At 31.7% G+C, this 19,616-nt stretch overlaps 1 protein-coding gene across 1 annotated transcript; it reads right to left on the reverse strand.

Annotated features, from left to right (window-relative positions):
• Positions 1 to 45: 45 nt before the first annotated feature.
• LOC135931129 (atrial natriuretic peptide receptor 1-like) lies at positions 46 to 14,557 on the reverse strand. Its single transcript, XM_065468022.1, has 9 exons — positions 13,917 to 14,557; positions 12,955 to 13,286; positions 8,997 to 9,137; positions 6,699 to 6,847; positions 3,310 to 3,451; positions 2,603 to 2,936; positions 1,778 to 1,880; positions 1,233 to 1,296; positions 46 to 341 (listed from the first exon to the last, which is right to left on the reverse strand). The coding sequence occupies exons 1-9, from the start codon at positions 14,555 to 14,557 to the stop codon at positions 46 to 48; spliced, it is 2,202 nt and encodes a 733-aa protein (XP_065324094.1).
• Positions 14,558 to 19,616: the final 5,059 nt, after the last annotated feature.

The raw sequence follows: 19,616 nt of genomic DNA on the forward strand, positions 1-19,616 counted from the left end.
TAAAATTTTTTTTTTATTATTATTTAAATCCATTGGAATTTTTATTTATTTTATTGTTTGTTTTATAACTTTTATTATGTCGTATAGGATGGAGTAAGTAAGCATCCACTCTGAACGAAAATAATCTTTCCCTATGACATCCACCAATTTTTTCCTACATACTAGATATTCATTAACGGCGTAGATTGAAAATGTCTCATTTATGCAGACTCCTATAAATTTGATCAAATTTTCTTGACCCACTTCTTTTAAATTAGTAGCGTCTTTTATGAGGGTCTGATCGATGTCCAACATGTGCCGCTTTAACCGTTTGAGCAAAACTGCTTTACCCTTGAAATCTCCTGATTGTATTTTTAACAGCAAAGAAAGATTAATTATGATAAAGATCAGCCAAAAAATTTATGTTTGACTTATAAATTGTAAATTTGGAAGTATTAAAGCTAGAAATGAAGCATAAAAGCGTGTTGCTCACATATCTCAAAGACTGGGATGGGTTTTGAAAGGGAAAAATTTTTAAACGAGTTTCTTAGTTATCATAGGGTTAATATATACATATATATATTTTTTGATAATGTAAGAACGTTTTATTATTTGGTTATAACCGTAAGGGCATTCAGAATTTTCTCAAGGGGGAAGACTTCATGAACGCCTATAGATTTCATATTTTTTAGAAATAAATTTATGTTTAAACCTTCTTCTTATATGTATTAGTTTTTGAAAAAAAATCTGTTATCGCTATTTTAAAAATTTTATCCATTTTGTACGAAAGAATTCCTTTGCTTTATATAAGAAAACTTGTATATTTGCCAAGGTGGGAGGAGATTCGACCCATGATCATGCAATGTGTGGCACGTATTTATATTGTATAATATATTTATAGGGTTTGTTACACTAAGACTTCTATAGATAGATAGCCTACTAGTAGTGTTATTCTTATGGTACCGATTTTTAAAAATAACTATCTCAATATTTTAACCATAAAAATATTTTGTAAACCTGGAGATTTCTCTAATAGATGTCCAAATCTTCGTGCCATCTTAAATCTTTAAGTTTGCGTAATATTTTTCTGAATAAAATATTGAGTTAGCCGTTTTAAAAAATAGCCTTAAATCGAGCCGTTTAACAACACTACCTATATTAGTATCAATTAGGGTTATGGTACATGGTTAAATAGTAATATAAATAAAGAGTTGTCTTAATTAAGACTGATTTTTTTTTAAAAATTAATTGACCTTTTATGCATCCGGTGTTGTAAATATCCTTGCTCTCTAGAGAACCTTCATATTCGAATAATGGCTTAAAAATATTATTGTGCAATAATATAAATAATTTAAAAGTGAATAATTAAAATGAAAAGAAGAGAATTTAAAAACAACAGAAATAGTTCCAAGAAAAAATATTTTTTATAAATAAATTTATATTCATAAGTGTGATGACAAGGAAGGAAGGAAGGAAGGAAGGAAGGAAGGAAGGAAGGAAGGAAGGAAGGAAGGAAGGAAGGAAGGAAGGAAGGAAGGAAGGAAGGAAGGAAGGAAGGAAGGAAGGAAGGAAGGAAGGAAGGAAGGAAGGAAGGAAGGAAGGAAGGAAGGAAGGAAGAGGAAACTGTTCTTTCTGCTATAGTTTCTTTTTAAGAAAGAAAAACATAATTTTCAAAAATTTTAATAAAATGAAGTGAGATTGATTTTTCATGTTTACGATAAACCAAATAAAAGAGTATATATATGTCTTAATCGAATAACCTTGATATATATATATATATTAATATTAAACAAATTACATTGTTCGATTTTTCATTCTTGGAATCCTCTACAAGAAAGTCAAATTCACTCCAATCGATCCTCCAACTTTCTTCAAGTGGATTAATATTTGTTGCATATTTCCTTAATTTAAAAAAAAATAAATACCGATTACTAAATTTCTAAACCAAATCGTTATGTCTATCGTTTTTATTTGCTTCTAGGGCAGTATATATGTGGTATTGAGACCACATTAATTACCCAATAAATTTCTAACCCGAATTTGCATGTCTATCGTTTTATTTCGCTTCTACACAATATATATGTCGTATCGGGACGCCATTATTAATTACCAATTAATATATTTCTGACCCAAATATTTATTTCTATCATTTTTTTTTGGTTCTAGTATATGTCGTATTGGGATATGAAATCTATGGGTATTTGGGATGAATCAATTTTAATCATTACGTACGTAACAAAGAGCGATTCTTAGAACTTAAAAATCAGCATGTGTAATAATTACAAATCCTATAAATTTTAGACAATTTAAGCCACAAATTTTTGTGTATTTATATTTTTAATTTAAAGTTTAATATAGCATGATCCCACCACATATTAACAATTGGGGCTAGGTGTCGAGGAGAACTATTTTCTATTATATTTTCTTATTCTCAATCTTCTTTTGTCCTGATTTATCCGGTAAAATCCGAAATTTTCAAAATCAAAAATCGATCTCAGGGAATGATTAAAAAAATTGATAGATCTCAAATTCCATATATCTCAATACGACATATATACAAGTTAAATATAATATTTTTATAAAAAATGGCCATGACATTTTCAAATTATACGATCTTTATAACTTGTAAGCAAAGACTGCTGCGGTAATGGCTAACACTGACAAAACTACGACCATCATAGATAAGATGAGTGTACTATTGGAAGGATTCGGTTTATGTAAGCAGGTAGAATTGGAAACGTAATAAGAACAAAATGGGTAAGGAGCTGGTAGTCCTGCGCCACCTGCGAACCATTTTAAGGATTTGTCAAAATAAAACTCCAACTTCGCTGATGGGTCAGAGCGCAATACAGCCACCTGGGTGTAATTTAACTCGGAAATGTTGGCCATCAGACATTTAATCGTGAAATCCGATATTCTCTCTCCTTCGGGATTGATTCTCACATTTCCGGTAACACCTTTTTTTTTTATAGATAAAAGAAATAGGAGGAATGTGCTATTTAAATTTATGTATAATAATTGTTAAGTTTTGTTAATGTAACTATTATGATTATATATATATCAGAGGCCTGGTCTATCCTGAGGTCTGGATTGGTAATTATTCGGACAGAACCTAATGATTACAAACCCTGGGCAATTTTCAAATATAATGTCCTGCCTAGAAAATTGTGGAAAATACTTCAATCCTGGCCGAGCCTAAAAATAGCCCACCATTTAGGTCTCTAATATAAAATAATTATCTTGAATAATAAATTATATTGGTTGTATATTCCATAAAACGATAATATTAATTAACAATGAGGTTCTTTGATATTTTTAATAGACCCTTACCTTCAAAAGTTGTGTTCCACATTTTTCTAGGAAAATCGGTGAAATCCAAGAGATCATTAGTACTACCGGATTCTAAAATTTGCTTCAGCGATTCAGCGTACATAATCATGCAATCGTGGAAACAGCCAATATTATGGTTTATCTTTTAAATAAGGAATATAATTATATAATATTTAGTTATCAATATTTCTAACGTCACATGTAACGGTTAAATTATTTATCATCAAAAAAAATTATAGTTGATCAAAAATCTTTCTTCTTCCTCAGAAAAAAAAGAAGTATTTTTGCCCCGGATTTTTCGAAATTTTTTTTTTCAAAATCCAATTTTAAAATAAATGGTAGCTAATTTAGAGGTCAGCAATGGGCGAGTTTTTAGCCAAAAATCCCACCCACTCGTTGTTTAAAATTTTTTTAAATCCGCCCCCTCACCCATTTATAATTTTTTTTCAAAAATTTTTACCCGCCCTACCGCCATTTTATCGATTAATTTTGTTTAACCCGCCCGCCCGCCTATTGCTTAAAAATTATTTTAATGGCCGGTTTGGTTCCATATTTGTTTCTTTTAATATATTTTTTAATTAAACATATATAATATTATTTTTAGTAAATTGAAGTCTGTTCTGCTCATTTTGCCCGAAAAATATTAAAAATTTACCCGCCCCATGTCCCCTCATAACTATAGAATTTGATTTAACCCACGCCCTGTCTAATGTTAAAAATATTTTAAAAAACCCGACCACACCCTCCAAAGATATGGGCGAGCGTGGGCGGGCGGGCTAAAAATCTGCCCAATGCATACTCTAGCTTGAATGCACTTCGGTAATGGTGGATATTTTAATTTTTTTACCAAGTTATCGATAAATGATAGCACCGATATCGCATCATTCAATTTCGGATAATAAAAGTTATTTTTAATAATATTAAATATAAAAAAATTAAAAAATTATGAATCTATAAAATAATAAAATTATTTCTAATCTGGTGTAGAATAACCCAATATTAGCATACATAAGAAAAGTTTGAAATAAATTTAGCAAAAATTAAAAATTTTTTAAAATAATTTCTATAATTCAAAATTACGAGACTATAAAATATGTAGCCTAGATATCATAGTTGGGGCGCGGGGAGATTTTTAAAAAACTCTTGGGCTTATAGGTCCAAAAGGTTTGACTTTTTTTCGTTCTATAAAAGCGAAGCACATTTCAAGTAATTCAAACTAATTGATAAAATCGCAAATGGAGTTTCAGATTTTCATTTGTTTATTCACATATACCTTTTTTCCACAATCTTCACTTATTCTAACATTATTTTTAGATCATATTTGTGAATTTTAAATGATTTATTTACTTCTCCTTTAACAAATTCTTCGTTATCTCTTTCACTTAAACATATGCCAACCGGAACTTTAAGGATTTTGAAAAATATAGGCGGTAAAATAAGTGCTCACAAATCAGGGCCCAAAGAATATAATTTTTTAAAACAAAATATTCATATTATAATTTTAAAATATAATCATTCATATTTTTTTCTAACTTCCATTACTATAGAATAGAATGAATTTTTATTGTTTTATACTTTAGTTTGATTGGAATATGGTTATTTATATGCATATAAATTAATCTAGACTTTTACAATAAAAAGAAGAAAAAATTTAAATATTAAAACTTGACGAAAAAAACATTCTTTTGAACAATATACATATAAATTAGTCGTATAGTACGTTTATTAGAACAGGTTCATTAACATTTTAGATTTCCGCTTTCTATAAATCTCAAGAAAAGGGAGTTCTAGTTTCAGCTCCTAAATTTATCCCGGTTCTGATTATTCTTACACCAATCTTTAACTATAATATTGGGATTATTGTTCTATCAAAAGGCCAAAATTTAAATAAATGTTCGTGCGAAACCAGAATACAACACTCAGTTTTTTAGGCATGATATCCCAATTTCCATTGTTTATAATAAAATATAATTAAAAATTCATAAAATTTCTAGCTATTTGGTCATTCAAATTTTATTGGATTTTCTTCATATTTAATGAATATAATATGAATAATTTTGAATTATTCTATCCAACAATTAATTTCATTATTCATGGAATCGTTTAATGTGTCATTCGTATTAATAAGATTCGAATAGAGTATAAATAAAATTATACGAATAACGATATTTTTTTTATGCGCACGCAAGTATGGGCAAGAATGCATAATTTTCTTTATAAATGATAGTTCATATTCTTAAGACTTGAAAGAAGATCAATGATCAATAGTCTTAGAATTATCATACTATTTAATTCAGCAACATTTGACAATCTATTGAAAGAAAGGAGTGCAATATAAGGATGGAAGGGGAAGGGAAGGGAAGGGAAGGGAAGGGAAGGAAGGGAAGGGAAGGGAAGGGGAAGGGAAGGGAAGGGAAGGGAAGGGAAGGGAAGGGAAGGGGAAGGGAAGGGAAGGGAAGGGAAGGGAAGGGAAGGGAAGGGAAGGGAAGGGATAGGGGAGGAGGGAGAGGGAGAGGGAGGAGGGAGAGGGAGAGGGGAGAGGGAGGAGGGAGAGGGAGGAGGGGAGGAGAGGGAGGAGAGGAGAGGAGAGGAGAGGGAGGAGAGGGGAGAGGGAGAGGAGAGGGAGGAGGGAGAGGAGAGGGAGGAGAGGAGAGGAGAGGGAGGGAGGGAGGGAGGAGAGGGAGAGGGAGGGAGGAGGGAGAGGAGAGGAGGAGGAGAGGGGGAGAGGGAGGAGAGGAGAGGAGAGGGAGGAGAGGAGAGGAGAGGAGAGGAGAGTATCATATCATATCATATCTTTTTATTTTTTATAGCTTATATGTCGTATTTGTATATGAAATCCATGGATATTCACAATATCTCAATAATCTCTATCATTTACTAAAAGCTTAAGTGTAATTTTACCGGTAATGCATGCTAGCATATGTAGAGCAATGACATAACCTAGGGTGTCGATTCATTCATAATAATGTTTTTAAAACTTTCATTAAATGTAAATCAGCTGGAGACCATGGGCACGCAATTTTGCCAAACTTCATAGGAACCAGAATATTCTAAATTATTTAAATTTAGTCTGCTAAATACATAATTCCTTATGAGAATAGGGGTGGAATAATTGTGAGGTAGGATGTTATTTTACTTCGCTTACATTAATATTTATTAATTTTTTTACATACATATTCTTTGGATAACCAAAATGGAGTCATAATGCCCCCCTCAGCTTTTTCATTGATATACACCTTTAATGAATGCATCGTCAGTCTGGGTAATATTATGTCATTGATTGTAAAGTAACTACATCGTAAATTTTAAACAAATTTTTTTGCCATTAAATTTTTATGAAATACATATGACATACACAACACACATATGGATATGATAATAAGATAAACCTTGGCCTTATCGTTATACGTTTGGTTGGAATTCGGTTTAGTGAGCATCTTATTCATAAAAGTGTCCCACACTGGGCCAGCTATCCTCGACAAAGTAATAAAAAAGACTGATTTGTAAGCCTCGAAAGCCATCTCATCTAATTCATCACCTTTATAAATGTTGGTTAAAATTTATACACGTCATTTTACAATATAAAAAAATAAAGTATACCTTTATTTTTTTTAAAAATTTCCTTCTATAATCCTTTTTTTAATATAACTTAGTATTTGTAGGCAAAAATATATTGGTTGTTAATTATGCTGATCTGATTTACTTTCCCAAAAGTGTTGTTATTTAATAGGTAATGATATATATAAATGGCATCGGTAAACGTAATAGCAATTTACTAAACAAATCTCTAATTTTAATTAAATTGCAATAACACATATTTTCAATGTCTATGGTGAATCGTAACCTTCTATCCTAACCTTAACCGATGGAGTCAATTTCAGAATAAATGACTGTTTCGAGTTGGGATCAAAATAGTGCCCTCTGCATCTTCAAGCTAAACTATGAGGGAAGGTGTCCTCTCCAAAAAAAAGCTATTCTACCATATTTTCAACTTAAAAATGGCATCCTATATCCTTAAAATTTTTATTATATAATATAACATCATCAATGATAACATATTTTTTTTTATTCGACAAATATAATATAACACAAACCCAGAGATTTTTAGAAAATGATTATAACTCTATAAATACTGTAGAATAGATTTGATTGCATATAGTTATAACTTATACAAAAAGAAATATATAAAATGATTAAACAATTATAAAAATATAAATATGTTATATAGAACAAAACAATCTATGTATGGAAAAATGACAATAAAATAAATGATTATACAAAAATTAAAAAAATACAATATTTGGAAAAATATTCTTAATCCAGCACTCCATTGAATTCCTTCACTCTCATGCAATTTTGAAGGGATCTTCCTCGATCTTTAACCTTGATACAACTTCTCCAATAAATCAAGTCAATTATTTTCTATCAACATTCTACTATTTTCATCCAGGTTATGGCTTCTATCCAAAGAAGAACCTCCCATAGGAATAGGCCTTCGCTTAGGCAGTGATACCATCACACTGCCTTCGCTTAGGCAATGATATCACACTCTCATCTCGAACAAACTATCAGCTCCTTATAGTAGTCAGTCTTGGTCATTATTTCTTAGATTGCCTCTTCTCAAAAAGTCGCTATCTAACCCACCAAGTAATAAATGCGATTATTAATTGATCTTTTCACAGCCAATATTCTATCGACCTTAGAACCAGTATGGCTTTATTTTTATGGCAATAATAGGCCGGGTTGAATGACAATTTACATAGAGCAACGGAGTTCTTAGAAGACTGGAATTACACATTTGTTGACCATTTAGGGGTCTCATCTAATTCTATGGGTGATAGTGGGAATTTAAAAAAACAAATAAATAATCCACATTGTTTCCTACACAATCATTGGTATCTAGATTCCTTATTTTTTTTAAAACACGACCAAAGACTTTACTGTATTGCAGGTTTTCATGTCCACCAACGGATATCAATTAAATTCTGTTTTAGGGGGTATGAAGCCAAAAATATTTGAAAATGCATATGGTAAATACGGGTCATTTTTTGAATACGCTGACAGTTGTAGTAATAACAACTATTTTGTTCTTGTTGTGTGTCTTTAACACATATAAATATATGCAAATAAAAAAAAATTTAAATTATATACAAAAATATTTATCCTATCCACCCATCGCCTCACCTTCGACTCTGTATTTTACAGCTATGGTTTCATACTTGTACTATAATTAATTTGTCAGAAGACAGGGGGGGGGGAGTTGTTTGAATTCCTTGGATATTTCTGGAAAGGGGGGGGGGTCTATTGCATCATAAAACGCGACATACCCTATCCCCATACTCTATTCTAATAGTGTAACTTAATTGAGTGTTTTCAACAACAAAAAAAGCAAACCAGCATATATTTTTATTAAAGTTTTAAAAAAATTCAATTTTCACGATACCATTTGAAATGCCTTGTGTGCATTTTGCATTACGAAACGCAAACGCTCAATTAGGTTGTATACTGTAATGCTATTATTGTTTATACACGGGTGATAGGGTGCTGGATCAAACCAGCATTGTACTGCACTCAGTCAAGTTCTCTACCTATGAACTAGACCTTCCGTTACAAAACAATAATATTTTTTTTATGTAATATACTTTTTTTGAATCATAAGATTAATAGACTAAAAAAATTTTTTTTACCTCTTTTCCAACTATAAGTGGTCTGGCCCTCACTGTAAAACAATTGAATAACTATGAAAGCGTGGGATTTTGTCATGCCCAATGCCAAAGCCGACAATAATATATGTCTGACGTCATAACCGCTCGTAATCAATATCAACACTAATAAATATATCGAAAGATAATTTATCAAAATAACCGATTACATTTTATATAATACTTGCGAATTTATCCACATAAAAATGGAAAGAGAAATTAGTTTATATAATCTCCGCCTGATCTTATATTTTTCACCGATAAAATTTAATTTTTTTTTTAAAAAAAGATAAATATTTATTTTGTGTTAATGTAAAAGTTAAAGTTGGATTTTAATTTCAAATTCTGGGAAATTTTCTTCTTCTCTTCACTATATTAGTTGCCATCAATTTAAAGCCGGATGTTTTAAAATATCCAAATCATTGCCAAATTTTGAGGCTTAAATTCTAATTCTAGATTAAAGATAAACGTAGACTTCAACTATAGTTCTTATTTTGGAGGGAACCGTTGTGGGTTGGTGCGTTGGGGCATGTTTATTTGATTTCATTTATTAAAAATTTTTATGATAAAATGATATTTTAGAGGCAAAAAATATGCCACTTTTTTCAGCCCCACCAGATTCAACGAAACAAAAAGATTGGGATCAAGGATTACTATCTTGTTCCTTAGCTTACCTCAACTTGAGCGATGATCACCAATACAAATCCCTCCTAAGAACACTTAATTTTAACAACTCTGGCCATGAATGGTTGTACTCATATTCCAGCTTTTTAAATAACCAAATAATAGACAACTACTCGTTTCGTTATGCAATCAATTTACGCCTGGGCGTACCTTTCCTAAACCCAATATACTTGCATTAAATGCAATCAATCGGCAGACGCATTGGCGTACGCAACGGGAGGGGGGAAGGGCAGGGGGACAAATCCCCCCCCCCCACAAAGCCAAAATCAGATGCCGGATATATTTTTCAAAAATATTATTGTTTATATTAATTTATATTTGTTAATATTTACTCGTATCACATATATTTTATTACATTTATAATCACATTCATAAGTTATTTAATCAATTAATTTCGATTTCAAGTTTTCCGGGGTAATATTTACTTATTATTTTCAAATTTTTAGTGGCGAAATATTTATCTACCATTTTTTCTAGTCAAATAATAATTATTTCTAAAACTTCTGGTCCAACAGAGAAAAAGAAATTGCAACCTTGTATAACGAGATAGAGCCTCTTCCATCAACCACTAACAGCTATTAAGGAGTTAGAAGAGCCATATTTGCTATTACTGAAATATCACAATGGCCTGAAAGAAATATTTCCTCAGAAGCAAGAAAATTATTGGATTCAATGCTTATTCCAAATTTTATTTCTCATTAGAATGTATTATTTAATTATACAACTATTTTAAGTATAACTTTTCAAAAACATGACATTGATTTGATTAAGAAGATGAGAATAGCGGAGAGCATTTTATCAGAACTCAAGGAAATTAGGGCTAATATTGATGAAGAATTTCATATTTTATATTTTATTGTTGAGTCAAAAGCAGAGCTATACGTGTTTAATATTTGTCTCCCTCGACTTGTAGAAAGGCAAGCTCATCGTTAAGACATTAATATAGGATCAGTGGAAGAGTATATCTTAGATGCAAATATTTATAACCCAAATAAATGAATTTTTAATATACCATGCAGCACTTACATCTGCAAATATTACTTCCACAAAAGCCTTCCCAACCTTTTTCAGATGGTGATAGAAAAAAAAATATTTATTAGATTTTTATTATGAAGATGTTAAAGTATCTTATGATGCCTTACTAGCTGAATAACTATGTTTATAAGATTAACTATAGTTTATATAGTCCCAAAAAATGCTACGGATACTCTGCATTATTTCAAACACATTTTAGATTAAATTCCCAATGTATTAAAAGGGTTTATAAACTCTTCCCATTAGTAAACTAATGAGAGAACACTCTTTTTTAAGAAGAATAACAGAGGCCTGCAGAAGTACCATTTGCAGGGCACGGCCCGGATTTTTAATAATTTTCAGGCCTGGCCCGGCTTTTTTTAAAAAATTTTTTAGGCCGCTCAGCTTTTTTTTTTAAATTTACAGGCTCGGCCCGGCTTTTTTTAAAATAAAATTTTCAGGCCCGGCCTGGATTTTTTAAAAATAAATTATATTTATTTTTGATTTTAATAACTAATAATAACGATTTCAAATATAGGCTGTTTTAAAAAATACAGCCTGGCCTGGGTGTTTTTTAAAAATAATTCAGGCCCGGCTTGGGTGTTTTTTTTAAAATTCAGGCCCGGCCCGGGTGTTTTTTAAAAAAAATTCGGGCCCGGCCCGGATATATTTAAAAAAATTAATATACTGCTTGGCCTAGGGGCCGGCTTGCAGGTCTCTGAAAAACTTACCTAGAAGTACAACATGTGAAAGTAGATTGAAAGGTTTGGATTTTTTGAATAAATAATAGGCATTTAACGACAAGCAAGGATGAGATAATTAAAAATTAGCTCAATTCCAACGAAGATTGGATTTTACATTGTAAATATATAACATACAAAATACAATTATTCCTAAGAAACTTTTTGTGTAAAGGCTCAAAAAATTCAAATTTCTATTTTGGGTCATTTAAATGATTCTTTACATATAATTTTTTTATAATTCATATTAATTTAAAATTGTGTATTAGGAATAGTTATTAGTCCTAATAAATTTATGCTTGATATTTTTAAAAAACAATAATATTTCTCAAAAATTTATTATCCCCCCCCCAGACCAAATTTCTGCGTACGCGCCTGGGCAGACGCGTATCTCCACTGTAAATTTATATCAAAAATCAGCCGACATGATAAAATAAATTCAATAATAGCTTCTTTTTTAAATAAAGCCAATTTTCCTTGTATTTTAGAACCGGCATCTTTTTTAGATAAAAAAACTTCCTGACGGCAAAACAATCGTACCGTTTTTAATGGGAAAGCCCTTAATATGAGATTTTATATGCATTAATCCCATGGCCCTATCTAATAATTTGCATGATCCTCTTGATAGATCTGAATCTCTAAAAAATCAAAAATACTGGCACCTAATGTGTGACAACCACTTTGTTCCAATAGCTACACCAACCTGCTCTTTTGGACAAGCGGCATTAAATCTCTTTAAAATAATATTCAAATCAATCAAAAAATCATACTTTTCTCCATTTTATAAACTCAAGCAGAAAATCGCCGTCTCTGCCCGACTTAGCCACTTGATTTTTTTTTAACTTGAACTTATATGACATATTTTACTATATTCTTTATATTATACCATCCATGTTAATTTTTATTTTATCATATTTTTATATGAATTTTAATAAAAAATACAGATAATTAATAAAATAAATATATAAACAAAAAAAAATTTTAAATAATAAAATATAAGTTCTAATACCATAATAATTATTTCAGTAAATATATTTAAAACTAATTGAACTAGTGTGTAAAACAAATAATTTAAGTAAAATTTTAAAAAGTGGAAAAAACGTTTGTGTTTTTTTCGTTTATTTTTTCCCCCAAATGAGGGTTTTTACATTTGTAGGTAGGAAATCTAATGGTTTAAAAAGTCCCATACGTTGACTAACACCAAGGTTGGGGCTTGTTGCGCAATGATGTTTTCAGAAATTGATAATATTTTTTATAAGTTATAGACGATTTTAAAAATTAATTGCTTTTTCTAACCCTCTTCCATATTGTTAACATAACATATTATTTTATTTGGGGGAGGGGGTTAAGGGAAAGTTGATGGGGGGGGGGTGGTATTTAGCTTAAACTGATATCTACAAAAACTTTCAAATTTTTCAAGGGGGGGGGATTAATCTTTGGCAATGCTTATATCTTCTATCATTATGCTTTGTAAAAATTATATAAGATTTTTATTTCAATGTCACCGTTAGTTTTGTGTCTAAATTTAGCCAAATCCAACTTTTGCTCTCCGGATATGTTGTTTATACCATCCATGTAATTTGAGGGATTGTATTCTTGGTCTATGGTATTCATAATCGCGTTCCCCTTGTTGTTAATGACGTACCCATAAAAGTCCCAAAAATATTTGTCACTCTTAACCATTTCGTAGAGGTTAGTGGCCATCTGATGTGTCTTGAAATGACCTATGTCGTATATCATCAAAGCTATCCTCTGTTTCATGTATTTTAATAACATTACGGTCATCTCTGACATTCTATCTATATCTGAGGAGAGCACAGTCAAACTTGTATAAATTCTATAACAATTTAATAATATAATATGTACATATCACCTTAAACTAATTGTCATTCCTTGTAAATTTCAAATCCTAGAGAGTTTTCCCTTTGTCTCCATATTAAATTACATTGAACCTCATAGTTAATGATTACCGAGAAAACAAAATTTTATAATCATTAAATGCTGCAACTTAAATATGGGTTATATCTTGGGTTTTAATTAATCAAAAAAATATACATAATTAAACGCAACCATCTATTGCCATTATGTGATTAAGCTGTGACAGTCAGAGGTAACAGGCACCCCTATTATATCTTGAATGTGGCTCAATTATTGGGTAGAGGCTAAATAATTTTTTTTGTTTTTTTGGTGGTAAGGTTGGGGGGGGGGGGGTTCCCAAAATATTTACCTTACGCCTCTGCACCTGATGATCCAATTAATTCATAAAATAAAATACTCGTCATGATGAATAGTTTAAATACTTTTTATTTTATATCATATATCTGTATCTTTTTTAGTTTTTTATTTATATGTGCCTAAAGTGTCAATCTTTTTTTAAAAAAGAAATCGGTCTCATTCTTATAAACCATTTTCTGATTTAATTCGCTTTAAAGGGATTTCCTATGTATGAAAATATATGAATAATTACTGATGATCAGGACTATCTGTGACAATAGTATTCCCATCTTTATCTTGGTTGTATTTCATCACTTCCTCAACCCAAAAATACCCCGTGCATAGAGGAATATCGTAAAATGCCGCATACGAAGCTAGGACCATTAAAGACCTTTCACAAGGTGGTCCCATAATTATGGGTATCGTTATATTTATCAGGCCATTATAATTTAATGCCGATTTACTAATGTTGTAGATAGATTTATTTGTTTCTTGGCTTTGAACTCTAATTTGGTCTAGAAATCCGCTTCCTGCTTGGATTAATTTGCCTATAATAAAACCGGGATTACATTTACTACTGCTTATCTTAGGCTGGATTATAGGAACTGGCTGAATATTTACGAATTTGAATCCAGATAATATATTTAACATTTGCTCCATGCCTATTTTGAAAGCCCGTTCTATTCTTGTGTCATTAAATGGAGTCACACTTTTTGTTATCACATAATAATATATAGGCAAGTTGATGTTTACCCTCGTGGGAATGCTATTATTCTGAATATCAAAGTATAAGTCTTTGATGTCAGAAGGATCTTTGTTTAACGAGTTAGAATCCTTAACTTGAAGCCCTAGAAATAGAATGCACATAATGAATACTAGATGATTATTATTCATAGTATTTTTATATAAGCGTATATATTTTTGGAAATTTTTAGCTGATTTATGGGGAAAAATTTTTTTTATAAATAATTTATATCGATACAAGTCCAACTATAAAAAATAATTGTAAAAAACTAACCTATTTAAAGTAAACATATTTTTTATTATTATATTGAGCATTTTTAAATGGTTTCTAAATGCAATTATTTTGTTCTTACACAAATAAGATTCAAAGTCAATCTTTAATTAATTCGGAACAACTTTTTTTTTAGCATCTCTATAAATAGAATAGAATAATTAAGTATAATAAAAATTGCTTAAAAATATTTAATTTCGTTTTTGCTCTCAGAGATTCAATTTATTCTCTGTTCCTTTTCTTTTGGTTGCAAACGGTGTATACATAGCATTTATTATTATATATATAATAAATTATAAAATATTATTTATCGCATTTACAAAGGACGGCTAATAAATTCTTTTTGAAAGTTATAAAAAAAAAATTAAATATTAAATATTAAAATAGCATAACTGTAAAAGCTAGTTTGCTAGAAAATATTAATAATTTTTTTTTATTACTAATATAAAATGCGCATTAATTGCGAAAATTAGGAAACAATTAATTAATTATTTTGGTATATTATTAATATACAAAGGTTAATATTAATGCACCTATTTTAAGGATTAAATAATTATTGTGATATTTATAGTCAACAATTTTTTAAACACGATATTCGCGTTATTTCACTAATCGTTTTCCGATTTAATTACATATTTTATCAATCCAAAATACTTCTGCTAGCTAGTTGACTTCTTATATTATATGTTTCAGTAAGTTTTAGAGTTATATATAACTTTTCCAGTAGGTGATATTGCATCCAATGTAATGTTGGCTTATTTACCTCCCACAGTGGGCTTCTAAAGACTTGGCACATTATTTAGAACCTTTTGCTTTTAGGAATCTGTAATAGTAATTCTTTCTTCTGTTCTCTTAATATCAAGGAGACTAACCCTGGATTAAAGCCCTACTAGGCTTATAGTAGGGGAGACTGGGGTTAGGTAAACCGTGGGGCTTGGCAAACCATTTAATATTATTTTAAAATTATAAACACTAGAAGGTTAAAGTTTTATCCTAATATAGATTTTATTAGTTTACATCTATAGACAAAAAATCTTTTGAAATGATTAATTATTAAAAATTTTATTTAAGAAATAAAATTTTGATGAAATTTTCTAAAGATTTTTACATGACAGAATCTTTCCTACGATGATTTTCTCCAACAATTTCTTATATAAGGTCGTAGATAATGTTCTCTCCATTCACGGAAAATATCGTCCCTTTTCAATTCTCCCAAAAAAAAGACATCTTGTCCAATTAAAATGTCGATTTCTAAAATATAATAATCTACACTCTTCAAAGATGATATAATATTATGCCAACATATTCGAAATAATCAATTATCGCTCTTCCAACTACATATCAACATTCGCTGAAAGCACTATCGAGGGAGGCTTGTCCTATCAAAACTTTCTTTTTCAAATAGTAGAAACGCTTAACTTCTTTTGTGTAACGAATAGTTCTAAGACAACCTTAAGATTTCCCTATTTTGCGGCCGTAGAAAAATTCCCTTAAGTTTGAATTCTTTTTACATTACCACACCCTAAAGATTTCCCCGACAAAGTTTAATTTTTTTTTTTTGCATTTCTTGGTTTACCAGTATTTTCGATTATTTTATTTTTTTATTTGCCATTGCATCTAATTTATTATTATTTTAAATTTACCAACCCTCCTAATTTCGATTGTTCATAATCTTTCTTTTTTCTTTCAATTTTTGATTTTTTTCTTTCCCCCTTTTTTCTTGTTTATACCCCCCCCCCCCTTTTTTTTTTTGTTCGTAATAATACTTTTTATACTTTTTGTACCTAGTCTTATTTTATAAATATTATTGTTTATTTATATTTTTTTTCAAATTTACCAACCCCTCTAATCTCGATAATACTTCTGAAAGGATAGATCAGGTATTCCTCTCTTCCCAATTTTGATTTTTTTTTTCCCCATTTAATCTTTTTTTTTTCTTCCAATCAAAATTATATCCGTTAATATATATTTTTTTTTTTTGTGTTTTCTCCCTTTCAAAGCCATCTCATGGTTAACTCTTGTTGTCAAGTATGCTTAAAAATAGTTTCGCTTAATTTAAATGGCGTGTTTAGGAAACATGGTTCACCCGCGTGCCACAATTCTGGAAAATTTCCCCTCTCTTACGGCCCAGATCCTTTAATTAACGCTCCTCACTCGTATGACCCCATTCCACCATGTTCCTCAAGCTCTGTTGATTTATTCCTTAATTCGCATAAGCCCCCAGTTCTTTCTAGGATCCCTATAGCCGCCCGAGAGTCTACCTCTAGGTTCCTCATGTCACTTATAAATAATTTGAATTCGGATTTCTCCTCACTACCCTTATGGTTAGACCTGGTTAGTTTTTGTTTTCGAGTCCTAGTTAAACCCAAAAATAAAATAAATAACTTATCTGCCTTAATTAAGGAAAAAGTTTCCAATTTTGAAAATACAATTATCGATGAATTTTCTCCTTCGTACGCTTTAAACCCCAACTCCTTCCGTCACAAATTGATCTCCGAAAAATTAGATCTTGGAGATATTAGCGGTGCGGCCCGAATATTGTCCTCCGATGACTCTATTTCTCCTATCAACGTTACCATATTTAAACAACTTCTTGAAAAACATCCACGAGCGTCCCCTTTTAACATCCACCCGCATGCCTCCTCCCCTATTCCCTTTACCTGTGACGAAGTACTTAAGTGCTTAAAGTCCTTTAAAAAAGGGACGACAGGGGGGTTGGACGGCTTCAGACCTGGTTTCTTTGTGGAGTTAATTCAATGCCCTGATAGTGGCTTCATTGACCCTTTGTTGAAAGCATTAACCGAACTGTGCAATAATATCCTCGTACGCAAAGTTCCCCTTTGCATTCGTCCTATTATTTTTGGCGCCCGTCTTGTCTCCTTGACCAAACCGGATGGCGGCGTTAGACCCATAGCCATAGGGTCATTCTTTCGTCGCTTAGTCGCCATGGCTATCGTAAATAGGATTCGGCCTAAGGCTAGTTCCTTCTTATTTCCTTCACAGTTAGGATTTGGAGTGAGAGGTGGGTGTGAAGTGGCCTCACATGTTGCGCGTATTTTTATAAATACTGAGGCCGATAAGGTTTTCTGCAAGTTAGACTTCAGAAATGCCTTCAACACCATCCATAGGAGGGCATTCTTACCATCTTTTTTACACCATTTCCCAAAATATGGGAATTTCCTTAATTCCTGTTATGGATTCCCTTCGTTACTCAAATTCGGGGAATTTTCCATCTCCTCCGAAGAGGGGATACAGCAAGGTGATCCTCTAGGCCCCCTGCTCTTTACTATAGGGATTCATGATTTGATCAAAAATTTAAAGACTAATTTCCAATTAGACCTTAATTTATGGTATCTCGACGATGGCTCTTTTGGCGGTTCTTTATCCAATGTTATGTCGGCCATAGAGTACGTTGAAATGGAAGCTTCGAAAATTGGTCTTTCCCTAAATAGGAAAAAGTGTGAAATTTCCTCCCTCAACAATAAGGATTTTATTCCTCCCTTAGATTTTACAATCATTCCGCATGAGGAACTCTGTCTTTTAGGTTCCCCTATTGGTTTTTCAATCTCCTTTTGTCAAAAAACTTTTGAGGATTTGATCCATTCCCTTTCCAATTCACTCAAGAATCTTCCTCATCTCCCCAAACATCAGTTCTTCTTTCTCACCAAAAAATGTCTTTTTCTACCTAAATTCTTACATTTATTTAAATCTTCCCCCGTTTTCCAGTACAATACTCTCCTTAAGGTCTTCGAATTAAAATTTAAACATTTTATCGAATCCCTTTTAGGCTTAAATTTTTCCGATTTCAATTGGTCCCTCGCCTCTATGCCCGCTTACCAGGGTGGACTGGGATTGTTACCCCCCTTCCTTATGGCAATTGCGTGTTTTCTTTCATCTCGAATATCCTTCGCCGATTCTATTTCCTCGCTTATCGAGTTGGACGATCCCCTTCTATCTTCAGCTAAACAAGAGTGGCTTACTCTAATCACCCAAGGCTCCGAGCAGCCAATTTCCTGCCATCTAAAGAGCTTCCTGGTCCCTATGCTTCAATGCTCGTTTGAAAAACTTTGTATGTATCCTGAGCTAACTAACCTTCAACTGCTCAGAAACGCAAAAAAAAACTCTAACGGCCATGAATGGCTAGACGCGATTCCGAGTGGTAAAAAGGAAACGTTACTCACAGACGATGAGTTTCAAACTGCCATTGGCCATAGGCTTGGTTGCCTTATCTCTTCTGTGGACACCTGTGCCGCCTGTCACAAACAGGTTGATCCTTTCTCTAGACATTGTTTCTCGTGCCTCAAAGTCAGTGGCCGTTTCCTGAGGCACGACAACCTTAATAGGTTAATCGGCAAAGCCTTGATTTCGGCCGGTTTCCCCAATAGCTTGGAGCCATTGGGGCTCCTAAATGCTGACGGTAAGCGCCCTGACGGCATGTCTTTAACGTCTTGGCACGGCGGCAAAAGACTTGTCTGGGACGTCTCTTGTGTTACCTCCTTTCCGGCTAACGGAAATACCGACCTCTTGGAACTACAAGAAACCAATAAGTTTAATAAATATAGATTCCTCCCTAACTCTTTTATATTTATTCCCCTAATTTTTAGCGTCCTTGGAAACCCCGGTCCCCAATCCCTAAAGTTCTTAAATCAATTGGGTAGAAGAATTTCGTTAAGGACAGGGGTCAAAAACGAGTCCCTATCTTTTAAACAAAAAGTCCAATTTGAAATCCTAAAGGGGAACTACAAATGTTTCTTCGAAACACTCCCATTTCCCTCCTAGTTTATCAAATATAGTCATTGTTAATTTTATATATATTTTGCATCGCAACTATATTTAGATTTTAACCACAAAAAAAATTTTTTTTCGTTATAATTAAACAGTTATGTTTTAATATATATATATTTTTTTTTCCGAGTATGTACTATATTTCTTTTTTAT

This window comes from Gordionus sp. m RMFG-2023, chromosome 1, assembly GCF_954871325.1.
Source record: "Gordionus sp. m RMFG-2023 chromosome 1, tfGorSpeb1-WG-v2, whole genome shotgun sequence".
Lineage (NCBI taxonomy): Eukaryota > Metazoa > Nematomorpha > Gordioida > Chordodea > Parachordodidae > Gordionus > Gordionus sp. m RMFG-2023.

Bases quoted from the DNA above. Each gene is read 5' to 3' on its own strand.
- LOC135931129 (XM_065468022.1), bottom strand. From the start codon at position 14,557: ATGAATAATAATCATCTAGTATTCATTATGTGCATTCTATTTCTAGGG. The intron at 9,138-12,954 runs GTGACATTGAAA...TATATTTATTAG, and splicing joins ATTTAGACACAAAACTAACG to TGTTGATATTGATTACGAGC. The intron at 1,881-2,602 runs GTTATAAAGATC...TTTTAAATTAAG, and splicing joins GCAGCAGTCTTTGCTTACAA to GAAATATGCAACAAATATTA.